The sequence below is a fragment of the Cornus florida genome, unplaced genomic scaffold, assembly GCF_030987335.1.
Source record: "Cornus florida cultivar Cherokee Brave unplaced genomic scaffold, ASM3098733v1 CherokeeBrave_3.0.0_Hap2_Chr08, whole genome shotgun sequence".
NCBI lineage: Eukaryota > Viridiplantae > Streptophyta > Magnoliopsida > Cornales > Cornaceae > Cornus > Cornus florida.
In genome coordinates this window covers 49,805,050-49,818,261 of record NW_026775578.1, presented here as the reverse complement: position 1 = coordinate 49,818,261, position 13,212 = coordinate 49,805,050, and the positions used below count along the sequence as shown (strand labels likewise).

Genomic DNA, 13,212 nt, shown 5'->3' with positions numbered 1-13,212 from the left:
CATTTCTGCTTTTTCAAGCAAAAAAACACTTCGTCTTTATCATTACCACCAGCTACTACAGGTACTCTCTCTCTCTGGAATACTATATATATATACACACACATATATATAGTAACTGTTCTCCAAAATGGTATCTCCGCGCCAATAATAAAATATAGTAACTTTTTATTTTATTTTTATATTTATAAATATGTATATATATATAATAATCTTAAAATTTTTAATTTCTAAAATTATCTTCTAAATTTTTCTTTCCTTTTTCTTTTGCTCTTAATATTCTTTTAATTTCTTTTTTTTTTTTTTAAAAAAAGTTAAATTTTCCTTATTCTCTCAAACTCTAATTTTTTTTTTTTTCCTTTAAAAGTTCTCATTTTTCTTTCCATTTTCTTCTTCGTTTTTTTCTCCTACTTCTTAAGATGCCCTTTTTTTTTTGCCAATGATGCATATAGTATGTAATTTTTTATTTTTATTTTTATTTTTTTGGTTCTTATTTATATTAAGTTTTTTTAAAGACTGTGTGGACTAAAATTCTGACTCCGCCTCTAAATGTGGCTACTGTTTATTGAATCTTCAGGAGCTGTGGTTTAATTGCTATTCATTGTGAGATAGTGACTGATTGATGCTTGTTTAATTGCTATTCATTGTGAGATAGTGACTGATTGATGCTTGTTTTGGAGAACAAAGGTATGTTCGATGCCAATTTTTTTTTTTTTTTTTTCCTTTTCTTTTTATTTTCGAAAGTCAAACCAAACGTGCACGCACCACAATATTGTTGAGGACTCTCAATCTCCTTTCTATGAAGAGAGATCGTATCATCTAAACTAATGTCGATTGATATTGTTCTAAGTTGTTTCATATTGAGTAGGCCTTTTTTGGTTAATCATTAGGACTTGAGAAGAAAATATACAACTCCACACGAGACAACCCAAGTGTGCCTTTCCCCTTTTCTTTTCTGTTTTTTTTTTCTTTGTTTGTTTTTGAGCATATATTCCTTTTTATATAAATACAAGAATATAAAAGTAGTACGAATTTTCTTTTTGTAGACTTCGTTTTCTCACCAACCAAACAGAGGAAGGAAACAACTGGGGGAGCAGAAGTCAGTAAAAAGACAGAAGACAGCTCCCAATTGTATTCTTCGAATACCGAACTAAAACTTTGTTTCTTTGACCAAAACACTTGATTAAAGCCTCATAAGTCATTGTTCATATACATATAATAATAATAATTCTCTGCTGACGGCTCTAGCATTATCTTCATGAGAATCATCCTGATAAAAAAAATTGTATAATTAATTTCTTATTTTTCTAATTTTGATTCTTCTTGGTCCAAATTTATGTAGAGGACGAAGAACTTGAAGATACACACATATAGTCCTATTAAGGGACTCATTGTGTTTGTGTTTGAGCTCTGTTTGATCATTGAGAAAAATGAGCTTCAAATTCATTTTCTCGGGAATTCTCTTGTTTGGAACTCTTTTCTTGCTAGCAGCCTCGGAACCCATTGAAGATAAGCAGGCCTTGCTTGATTTCCTCGGAAACATTTCTCATTCGCGGCCTCTCAATTGGAATGAGAGCACTTCTTGCTGCTATAGATGGACTGGAGTGAACTGTAACCATAACAAATCAAGAATCATATCTGTCCGGTTACCGGGAGTTGGCTTCTATGGCCGCGTTCCATCAAACACTCTCAGCCGCCTATCGGCTCTTCATGTCCTCAGTCTCGGCTCCAATGACTTGTCTGGTCCTTTCCCTGCTGATCTCTCCAAGCTAGGAAAATTAGCTGCCATTTATCTCGAGTCCAATCACTTTTCCGGTCCATTGCCTTCGGATTTCTCTGTTTGGCAGAATGTCTCTGTCATCGATTTATCCAATAATTCCTTCAATGGAAGCATCCCTTCTTCCATTTCAAATTTGACTCACCTCACTTCTCTGAATCTTGCTGAGAACTCGTTTTCTGGCGTTATTCCTGAACTCGACGTCCCTAGTCTGCAGAATCTAAATCTATCCAACAACCGTCTTAATGGCAGTGTGCCTCAGTCTCTAGACAGATTTCCAAGTTGGGCTTTTGTTGGTAACAATGTTGAGAAGTTGCCCTCTTCAGTTCTTCCTTCAAATAGTCAGCCATCAAAGAAACCGAAGAGACTTTGTGAATCTGCAATGGTGGGGATCATAATTGGCTGTTCTGCTTTGGGGGTTTTGGTGTTCGTTGTTGTGCTGATTGTGTGCTGCTGCTGCTCGAAGAAAGGAGGCAAAAAGGGGTTCTCTGCATTGTCCCATAAGTCGGAAGGATCTGAAATGAAGGTGGCTTCCGGGAGCCAAGGTGGGAACGCGAGGCTTGAGTTTTTTAACGGTGGTCATCTTGCATTTGACCTCGAGGACTTGCTGAGGGCTTCTGCTGAGGTGCTCGGGAAGGGAACGTTTGGGACTACGTATAAGGCTTCATTGGAGGATGCTACCACGGTGGTGGTGAAGAGGTTGAAGGAAGTGAGTTTGGCAAGAAGGGAGTTCGAGCAGCAGATGGAGGTGGTCGGAAGCATTAGGCATGAGAATGTGGCTGCATTGACGGCTTATTACTATTCGAAGGATGAAAAGCTCGTCGTGTATGACTACTATGATCAGGGGAGTGTGTCTGCAATGCTACACTGTGAGTTCCACCATTTTCAATCTCAAATCATTGAATTTGGTGCTTTTACTAATCTGGAATTTCAAATTTGATATCATGGGTTGGTAACACTATTCATAATTTAGATGTAATTTAAGGTATTCCATTGCAATATGCTTTAATCAAATGCAACTATATTCATATTTTACAGGTCTTGTGTAGATTCATATGTAACTATATTCTGATGCAACCCTAATTTTGCAGCGAAAAGAGGTGGGTGTAGGACTCCATTGGACTGGGAAACCCGACTTGGCATTGCGATTGGTGCAGCAAGAGGCATTGCTCATATCCACACACACAATGGGTGGAAGCTTGTCCATGGAAACATAAAAGCCTCGAACATCTTCCTCAACCCCCAACAATTTGGCTGCGTGTCTGATCTTGGTTTAGCATCACTGATGAGCCCAATGGCTCCACCGGTGATGGAGTCCACAGGGTACCGGGCACCAGAAGTAACAGACACCCACAAAGTAACGCAGGCATCTGATGTCTTCAGTTTCGGAGTCTTGCTGCTTGAGCTTCTCACTGGAAAGTCCTCAATACATCCCATAGGTGATGGTGAGTTTCTCCCCTTGGTCAAATGGGTTAATTCTGTTCTCCAGGAGGAATGGACAGCTGAAGTGTTCGACGTGGAGCTTTTGAGGTGCGCTGGTATAGAGGATGAGATGCTTGAGTTGTTGCAGATAGGGTTGTCCTGCACGTCAAGAATGCCCGAGAAGAGACCTAAGATGGTAGATGTTGTAAAGATGGTGGAGGATATTCGACGGCCATCCCCCGAGTATAAATCAGGAGTTACCACGCCAACCTTGACTACTCCGGTACCGGAAATAGGTTCCCCATCTGTTTCATAACTTCTTGTGTTATTAGAAAGTAGATGTTCAGATTTAATTATTTGGCAATTTGTTGTCTAAAGGGCTAGGCACATTGTTTGAATTAGTTCAAAACTTTTATCTTGTTATTCTTTGATATGATGCCTAATTTATGTCACGCACCTGATTTAGCTTCAGTCAGAGTCAGGTTGCTTGTTAGGCATGTGGTTTTGACTACTTGCGCCAACCAAGTAATTGTATATCATCCGGTGGGTGAGTTTTGGCTCTTCAGGCTTGTGAAAGTCAATTTGTTTTGGTATGCAGTACTACCAAGTCAATTTGTTTAAGTTTTTGGGAATTATCAGAGCTAGAGCTAGAGCTAGTCCTGATACCCAAGTCTACCACCGAGTAAATAAGGTGGTCCAACTATAACGAGATCGTTGCGAGTTCGAATAGAGCCTCGCTTAACTATAACGAGATCGTTGCAAGTTCAAATAGGGCCTGGTCATCCCCATCTAGCAATTTATACAAATCGCCTCTTTCAATAGCCCTAGAACCTTTGATTTCCTTTACCATTCCTACTAACAGCTGCATACCATGCCTTCTCACTTTATTGATTGGTTGATATTCAATTATTCATGGATGTAAAAATCAAGTTAATGCTTCCTAATTATATTTAGGCTGTGTTAAACTGTACGGAATTGGGGATAAAAAAAAAAAAATTAGTTTAATTTTGTGGAATTGGAATTAGAAAAACATTTAGTTTAATTTTGTGGAATTGCTTTTCTCCAATTCCACCAATTTCAATTTTAAGGCTTCAATTCCATGCAATCGAACATTGTCCTAAGGTTATTCTTCCCTCTTAGTGGATCAAGGCGGTGGATTGTGAATCCACCATGCGCGGGTTCAATTCCCGTCATTCGCCCATAATTTTGCTACAAAAGGGTTTTTTTTTCAGTGAACATGTCACAGCTTCCTCCTATTTTTTTTTTTCTTTTGAAAAAACGAAGAAATAAACAATTTATAGCAATGTCATGAACAAAATTTTCAATGGCAAACAATTTATATAGAATTGAATGAACTCAAAAAACACATCTACATGGAATTGATTTTGTAGCCGAAACAATTACACAGAACAAATCAATATGACACAATGAGCGATAATATCTGTAACGGTTGGACTTAAACCTGAGCACAAACCGGCTTGCAATGATAATCAGTCAACTTTATATAAACACCACCAACCCCAATCCATACGAATGACAAACTGCAACTCACTTCCTCACAATTTTTGTTCTCACACCACCTGCAATTCAAACAAATTGAAAACTTCAGGAGCATATAATATCACTATTACCACAACTAAAGTGTAAAACTTGGACTGATAATTTCACAAGGACCAAATCGTCTCAGAGCGAAATATATTACAGACCTTCAACTTCCTCGAACATAATTTCCTTCACCAGCTCAGCAGCCGCACGATACTCAAACCTGCAGAAGTGTCAAGTACGAGACCACATGCAGTTAGAACAGCTTTAAAAAGGTGTTTTTTTATTCTTTCGGGAGGGGTTGGTGGGTGGCATTAGACAGTAGTAAATGATGAACGTATGTAAGTGGAGCATAAAAACATTTTCGCACTGATGATAAATTCTAAGTGCTTATGCCAATATATATATATATATACACACTTCAACTGAACCAATAATGCTGAATCATTGAATTAACTATATGATTGTGCAAACTAAAAGATGCATGTAAATAATTTATCTAACCAGCTGAACTGACGCTGAAACATTCCTTAATTTTGATCTTTACTAGTTTCTGTTGCATATTTTTTAAAATTTCTATTTTAACTATATCTATTAAGAGATTTACTCTCTCAGACTTGTGCTTGTACTTAGACTCCAAAACCTTGGCGCTTTAGTGTGCCTTGAGCTTTTAATAATTATACAACAGATGGTGATATAGCATATATGATGGGTATCATGTAAGAAAAAAGAAAAAGAAAAAAGAAAAGATATTCAGTATTAATGCAGGGAACAGATTTTCCAATTACCTGTTGGAGAAGGCCACCTCTAGTTCGTAATCAGAATCGCTCTTGATTGCATCCCCTATAACAGTTACAATTTCAGTCTTTCGAGTACTAGCCATGAGTATATCATACTCGGTTGGGATGATAATTGCAAAGAAATTATCACTTAGTTCACTCAGACAAATTTTATCAACAGCTGCCAGGGCTATCCGCCTTTTAAGTGCATCAGTCTCCGGATCAACAATGTACATGGCAAAGTCAGTAATTAGCAAAATACGTTGTTTCATCTTCCCTGAACCAGTAAACTTCAAAACTTTATCTGCGAATAGAACTTGCCTGTCACCTGTAAAATGGAATTAAGTACAGATTTAAGAAAAATAAAAAAGCTATAAACCGACAAACAAACAAAACTCTCCAGCAGACACTATGGAGTTATAGCAGTGCAGTAATTATCAGGGTTTGGCAGCGGTTGAAGTGGTAAAGATTACTTGCAGGTTACCATAAATTATACATCAGATACTCGCCATGCTTCTCAAAGTTAAGCTATGTTATAAGATTCTTAAAAAAATGTGTAGTACCTGTGTCGAACACGTGGACATGCACCTAACAAGTAACAAGCATATCCAATAATTCAAAATTTTGTTAAGCATACATATAAAACCTAGTTATCCAAAAAGGTGTACATATAAAACTCTTTTATTATCTTTAGTTTCAAAACCAGTAAAAACATTATTTTATTCTTAAAAAAAGAAAAGAAAACATTAAATATTATGAAGGTTCAGTTGTGTTCCTGTGTCTTTTTGTTTGAGGATTTAATAAATCCGATGCTTGACGCATGCCTGCACCTGACACACACACCTGGGTCCATCCGACAAAAACTAAGTACTTAACAGAAAATGTATAGTTGTTTTCCTCGAGCTTTTTACATCCCATTCATCACTATTACCATTTTGGATAAACTTTGAGGTAGTTGATCAGTTGATGGCATTAGATACTCCAGATCTAAATTTATCCAATGGATTTGTGAGTTGCATGGAGCAGAAGTGGTCGGGGAAAGTTGATCTCAGACGGAAGACCTGGAAGGGGTGAATAGGCACAGCTTGCTCTTTTAATTAATTTTTAGATAATTTTAGTTTCACCAAATTAAACCTAAATCAATTACACAAAGCAACAAATATAATGCAAGAAAAGTAAAGTGGAGCAAGAGATGACACCAAGATTTCATAGCTGATGGACAGCTGAAGTGTTCGACGTAGAGCTTTTGAGGTATGTGAATATAGAGGATGAGATGGTTGAGTTGTTGCAGGTAGGGTTGTCCTGCGCGGCAAGAATGCCCGAGAGGAGACCTAAGATGTTAGATGTTGTAAAGATGGTGGAGGATATTCAACGGGTCAATGCCGGAAACAGTCCATCCTCCGAGCCTAAATCAGGAGTTACAACGCCAACCTTGACTACTCCAGTACCTGAAATAGGTTCCCCATCAGTTTCATAACTTCTTGTGTTTACTAGAAAGTAGATGTCCAGATTTAATTCTTTGGCAATTTGTTGCGTAAAGGGTTAGGCACATTGTTTGAATTACTTGAAAACTTTTATCTTGTTATTCTTTGATATGATGGCTAATTTATGTTACTCAGCTGATTTAGCTTTAGTCAGAGTCAGATTGCTTGTTAGGTATGTGGTTTTGACTACTTGGGCCAACCATTACCAACCGCTTCCATACCTATTAACTAACAAGTAGTCAGGAAAAAAATGGTGACCGGCAAAAATTTCATTGATCACCAGGATTTCCTAGTAATTGTATATCATCTGGTGGGTGAGTTTTGGTTCTTCAGGCTTGTGAAAGTCAATTTGTTTGGTCTTCCAAAGAAAACAACAAAGATTTTTGTGCGGTCGGGAAGCACGCAACCTGTTGCACATCAGATCTAGATGGAAAAGGATTGTATATATACAAGCAGGTATGTAGCACTACGTTATAATGGTATCAGAATTAGACCTAGACCCAATCCCAGTGCCCAAGTCAGCCACCGAGTGTGGGGGACGTTGCAACTTTGGATGGGGGCTGACCATCCCCATCTAACAATTTATACAAATCACCTCTTTCAATAGTCCTAGAACCATGCTTCTCAAAGTTAAGCTACGTTATAAGATTCTTAAAAAGTGTGTAGTACTGTGTCGGACACTCAACATGCACCTAACAAGTACCAAGCATATCCAATAATTCAAAATTTTGTTTAAGTATACATATAAAATGACAAAAACTTATGAATGTTCAGTTGTTCCTGTGTCTTTTTGTTTGAAGATTTGATAAATCCGATGCGTAGACATGTGCCTGCACCTGACACACATACCTGGGTCCATGTGATAGAAACTAAGTACTTAACAGAAAATGTATAGTTGTTTTCCTCGTGTATTAAGTGTTTACTCCCCAATAAAGAAAAACTATCAAAAAAATCACGGATGATTTTTCTGTCAAAAACTCTCTCAAAAGCCCAAACGAAGAAAAATGATTGTGTCTCTCTTATCTCTAAATAATTGGAGATTAGAAGAATTTAAATAGACAAGAGTCCAAATAAAAGTAGGAAAAGTGTTTTAAAACCCTATTGGATGCCTCAAGAAGTTTAATTGAAAAAGGAGTCAAAATCTTATAATAAAAAAAAAACACAAAATCGAAGCCACCCAACGAAGTCCCACCAGTGGGACATTTTTTCCAACCAGCGCAGGCCTCTGAAACCGAGACCAGTTGGTCCGATGGGACCTTTTCCCCGCCGGTGGATCTCTGAAGTAGAGACCTGCACTTGACACACGTACCAGGGTCCCTGTGACAGAAACTAAGTACTAAACAGATAATGTATAGTTGTATGATCCATTTCAACTATGACCATTTTGGATAAAATTTAAGGTAGTTGATTAATTGATGGTATTAGATACTCAGGATTTGAATTTATCCAATGTATGATCCATTTCTTGAAGGCAATATTTCCCACAATGAGGGCAGATAAACTTTAGGTGCTGAATTTTGATGCCATAACAAGTCAGCAAGGAAGAGAATTTATCACAGGGATGAAAAAGTGAGTGTCAAGAAGCAGAGAGAATGAGGTGCGAAGCATGAAGGTCCTAAGTCCTAACATATTCATCCTAATGACATGGAGCATCCATGTAACTAATATCCACTCTTTGAGATATCACTGAAAATGATGAAAATACAAAGAGAAATTAGAGTAAATATGGTAATGATTTCATTAAATGAAGATGAAGATCATAAAGAAAGTTTCTATCTGCCTCATGATGTCCTGTGGAATTAAAACATCAAATTGCATTTGCACAAGTTGATGGCGTAAAATGGAGTTACTACCATAATTATCAATACAATAATAATTACATATAAGTGAGGCGATATTTTAAATATTAGAACAACAACAATCTAGTTTAACAAAAATAATAAAGATACTTCAATTAAACTATAAAAATAATGAACTTATTTGAAATACCAAGTAATACACAACAGGATTGGTCAATGTCTATTTGTCATCCAAGCAGCCCACTCAAATTGACCTACAACTCACTGGGAAAAAAATTTGATACATCATAAATGATTGAAAGGCTTCCAATAAATTTTGGATCATACATAGCAGCATTGCAATCTCAAATTTCCCAACTTCATTCATCAAATAAACTTCAGGCCATAATTCATCAGTTCCATATTTGCTTGCCAATAAGCTTCAAGAAGTGAACAAAAAGTATCTTAAATCTTTAGGGTCTGCTTAGAGATGTCAAATTAACCCGTCCCGTCCCTATTGGACGAGTTTCGGATCATCTTAAAATTATTCAACTTTGAATGTTTTTCTTTAAAAATATATATATTGGGGCGCCTCGAACAGGGTTTGGGAAAAAAACTTTCATTGGTGGGACGGGTCTGGGAAAGGAGTGCCCCGTCCTGAACCTGCCCCGTTGACATCCCTAGTTCTGCTTGGTCAATTCTCTAAAACAGTTTTCATAAAGTTTTAAACAAACATGTTTTTTATATAATTTTAGAAGACACTCCTCGGAAACCAGTTTTCAATTTTTCTTTTTTCCCTCAAAATCAGATTTTATACTTCAACCAAATAAATTTTGAACTATTTTGTTTTTTTGTTCTCTGAGAATAGTCAGAGAGAACTAACTGCACAAAGCAAGACTTTAGTTTTCTCCATGGTCTTGTTTTCAAAAAAATAAAAAAAAAGACTCAACTAAACTCAAAAGTAGAACTAGGCTTAGGAAAAACCAAAGAGGTTTTGTGCTTGTTTGATTCAGTTCTCTTAAAAGTTAAAACAATCTCAAGATCTCTGAAAACTGAAAACAATTTTGTTCTTCAAAAAGAAGCACTTTTTTTTAAAACTCTGTTTTCGGAAAATCTTATAAAATTGTCTACCAAATGAATTTTGTACTGTTTATGTTTAAACAGCAAGTGTCTTTTCTTCTGCAACTCAATCTAAAAAATTAAGCAAGGAATATAAATATTGAGTTCGGTGTTGAAGGTAAAATGGGGAGCAAAACCAAAACCTATAATCATCAGAAATGAAGTAATTAATGTATATAACATCAGCAATACCAGTCAAATTAACCCAAACCAATCTAAATCAAATCAAAAGTGAACATTACGCAGTGCTAAGCTGCTAACACATTCACAGAAACACTCCAGCCACAATTCACCAAACAACAGAATTGTGAGATTTCCAAAATAATTTATTAATGCCAGAACATAGAATTATCAACAATGTAATGAATCAATACCACGGGATCCAGCTACCAAATCAAATCAAACTAACCATCAGTTCCAGAATTAACATAAGAAACATTGAAACCCCAAATCTCTCAACTCTAACAACATAGTATATAATTCACACCAAAATTCGCTAAGAACCCAATTCCAGAGTTAACACATTCATAAGAAACATTGGAACCCCAAATATGTCAACTCGATTCATCAAACAACATAGTATATAAATCACACCATAATTCACTAAAAAACGAAAGAAATCAATAATAAATCATCGAAATCTTCAATCAATTCAAGGGATGTGGAAAACCCAATTGGGTATAAATCGATTACCTTGTTTCTCGAGAATCTTCATAAGGTAGGGTCGTGAAGGGACGTCGAGATAGTCACCCCTGTAATCCCTGTGAATCGAGGCTTTTCTACGGACCTTGACCCCCATGAACGGCTCTTGATCTTCCGTGACGTTGCTATCCGAGGGTCGTAATTTTAAACTGCCTTCTTCTCCATTGTCGTCGTCGTCGTAACGAACAGGTTTTGCGTCGCCGATTTGGACTCGCCTGTTCGATTGCTTCATTTTTCGAAGGCGTCTGAGTCGTCCGCGATTCGGTGTCGAATGGACGACGAAGTGTGGGTAGAGACGGGTCAATGGGTTAAAGCCCACGTCCCTAATACTCAAAACTTTAATTTTTATTTTTCTCCTAAATTGTATGTAATTCAGCTCCACCTTTAATTTGAATTTTTCCGATTCAAGTTTAATTACCAAAAAACAAAAAAAGGATTAGGGGTGCTTATGTTTTGTTTAAGATTCAAATCCTACTCAATTTGTAATGTTTGGTTCTATTTTGATTTATGTTAAGAGTAATTTATTATAAATTATGTTTACGGTTTAACTGTTGAAAAAAAAAAATTTCAGAGTGATTATATATATATATATACACACACACACACATACACATTTATTTGCATTTCCACCACATTCAAACAAGATCATAAGTAATGTTATAACTTACATGATTGTTAGGTTAGTGCCAAAAATTAAAGAAAATGCTTCACTCAAGCCATAAAATTTGGGTTGAATAGAACTTCATTTAGAGTGAACTTAGTTAAATTAGTCTATGGTTCGTTCAAATCCAAAATTCGAAATTGAAACAGTTCAAAATGCTATTATATGGTTCAAATTTGTTCATTTTTAATGTTTTGTTAATTATTGTGTCCCTTCATTCTTTTGTTATTATATTTTGATGTCATTTATAATTGAAAGTTTGCCTCGATTTTGATAGCACTCTTGTGACCAGCAACTGCACCGAAATAGTGTTTTACCCTAAAGTTCTATTTCAACGCATTTCGGGAAGAACTAGTTTTGGATTCGAATAGCATTTCACCCCTAATCACACTCGAGTGAGTTCCCTTATCTAATTTACTATTGATGAGTTGCTGATTCATTCTTCAGTAGGCACGCAGTTAGGCCATGTGCAGCAGGCTAGCTAAAGCCCAATTTTGGCGAGAGAGTGGCCATTTGGCCGTGCAGCGGGCTAGCTTAAAAATGCAGGACCTAGTTTGCCTCCCGGGCCGGCTCGTGATTTTTTTTTTTTTTTTTTCTCTTTTGCAAAACGGCGCCGTTTTTGCTGAGCGCTTGTATTTTTTTTTTTTTTTTTTAAGGCACTGTTTGGCAGGTTGTTTTTTTTTGGAAAAACCCAAAAATATGTTATTTTGAGCTCATTTTAAAAAAATAAAATAAAATAAAATAAAATTCTTTAAATAAAAATATATTTTTTAGGCATTGTTTGTCCTATAAATAAATTTTATTTGGGCCAAAAATAAATAAAAAAACATTCTTTTTTTTCTTAAATTTTTTTTTTTAAAAATTTACTTTAAATTTTAAATTTTGCCACAAACAATGCATTTGGCCGTTAAGGCACTGTTTAGCTAACACAAATAGTGCCTTAACGACTATAATTATTTTTTTAAAAAGTATAAAAAATTCAATCTTTTAAAAAAAATAATTAAAATTAAAAATTCATCTACTTATTCCCATAAGATTTTGTAATCATTATTTTCTTATTCCAATTCATTATTTCTAATCTTAAAAAACCATTACATAATAAAAATTTTAATACACGAAATCTCATAATATCTTAAAAACAAACAAAATGTAATATAAATTAAACATCTTCATCACCATAGCGGTTCTACAAATTTTCTGTCAAATCATTCCTCAACCGCGTATTTGTCTCTCTGTTGCAAATCTGAAGTTGGTAAGAAAATATGTGTGCCACTAAAACTGATGGGCATCGACTTAAAATGGGAATTGAGATTACATCCTCCAGTGCGCGGAGTCCATCTTCCAACATTTGCGTGACGCTCATCTTCAATGATCATATTATAAAGGATAATACAGGTTTTCATTATGAGGCGCAAGTCATCTTTCTCCCAGTAATGCACTGGTCATTGCGTTATTGTCCACTTGCTCTGCAATACCCCAAAAGCCCATTTCACATCTTTCCTGCATGCCTCTTATCGCTGAGCAAACAATTTTTCTTTTCTAGGGGTTGGGTGCGGGATGGTCTGCATCAAAGTTGCCCATTTAGGGTATATACCATTAGACAGGTAATATCCCATTCTATAGTGATATCCATTCACCACATAATTAACCAGAGGTAATTGGCCTTTGATGATACTGTTGAATACCGGGAAATGATCCAACACATTTATATCATTGTGTAAACCCGACATTCTAAAGAATGAATGCCAGATCCACAAATCTTGTGAGGCAACTACTTCCAATATGAGAGTATTCTTACCAGAGCGTCCCCTATGTGTATCGTGCCACGCCACTGGGCAATTCTTCCACTCCCGGTGCATATAGTTGATAGAACCAAGCATACCTGGAAATCTTTTATGTTCCCCTTCTTCAAGCAGCTGTGTTATATCGGCTTTGTGGGGTGGGCACATAT

At 36.2% G+C, this 13,212-nt stretch overlaps 2 protein-coding genes across 2 annotated transcripts; one reads left to right on the top strand and one right to left on the bottom strand.

Moving 5' to 3' along the window:
- The first annotated feature begins 870 nt into the window (after positions 1 to 870).
- Positions 871 to 3,667, top strand: LOC132271683 (probable inactive receptor kinase At4g23740). Its single transcript, XM_059773135.1, has 2 exons — positions 871 to 2,643; positions 2,866 to 3,667. Exons 1-2 carry the CDS (start codon positions 1,428 to 1,430, stop codon positions 3,510 to 3,512), a joined length of 1,863 nt encoding a protein of 620 aa, XP_059629118.1. The 5' UTR covers positions 871 to 1,427; the 3' UTR covers positions 3,513 to 3,667.
- Positions 3,668 to 4,514: 847 nt separating this feature from the next.
- Positions 4,515 to 10,915, bottom strand: LOC132271684 (uncharacterized). Its single transcript, XM_059773136.1, has 4 exons — positions 10,592 to 10,915; positions 5,527 to 5,845; positions 4,903 to 4,961; positions 4,515 to 4,776 (listed from the first exon to the last, which is right to left on the bottom strand). Exons 1-4 carry the CDS (start codon positions 10,830 to 10,832, stop codon positions 4,745 to 4,747), a joined length of 651 nt encoding a protein of 216 aa, XP_059629119.1. The 5' UTR covers positions 10,833 to 10,915; the 3' UTR covers positions 4,515 to 4,744.
- Positions 10,916 to 13,212: the final 2,297 nt, after the last annotated feature.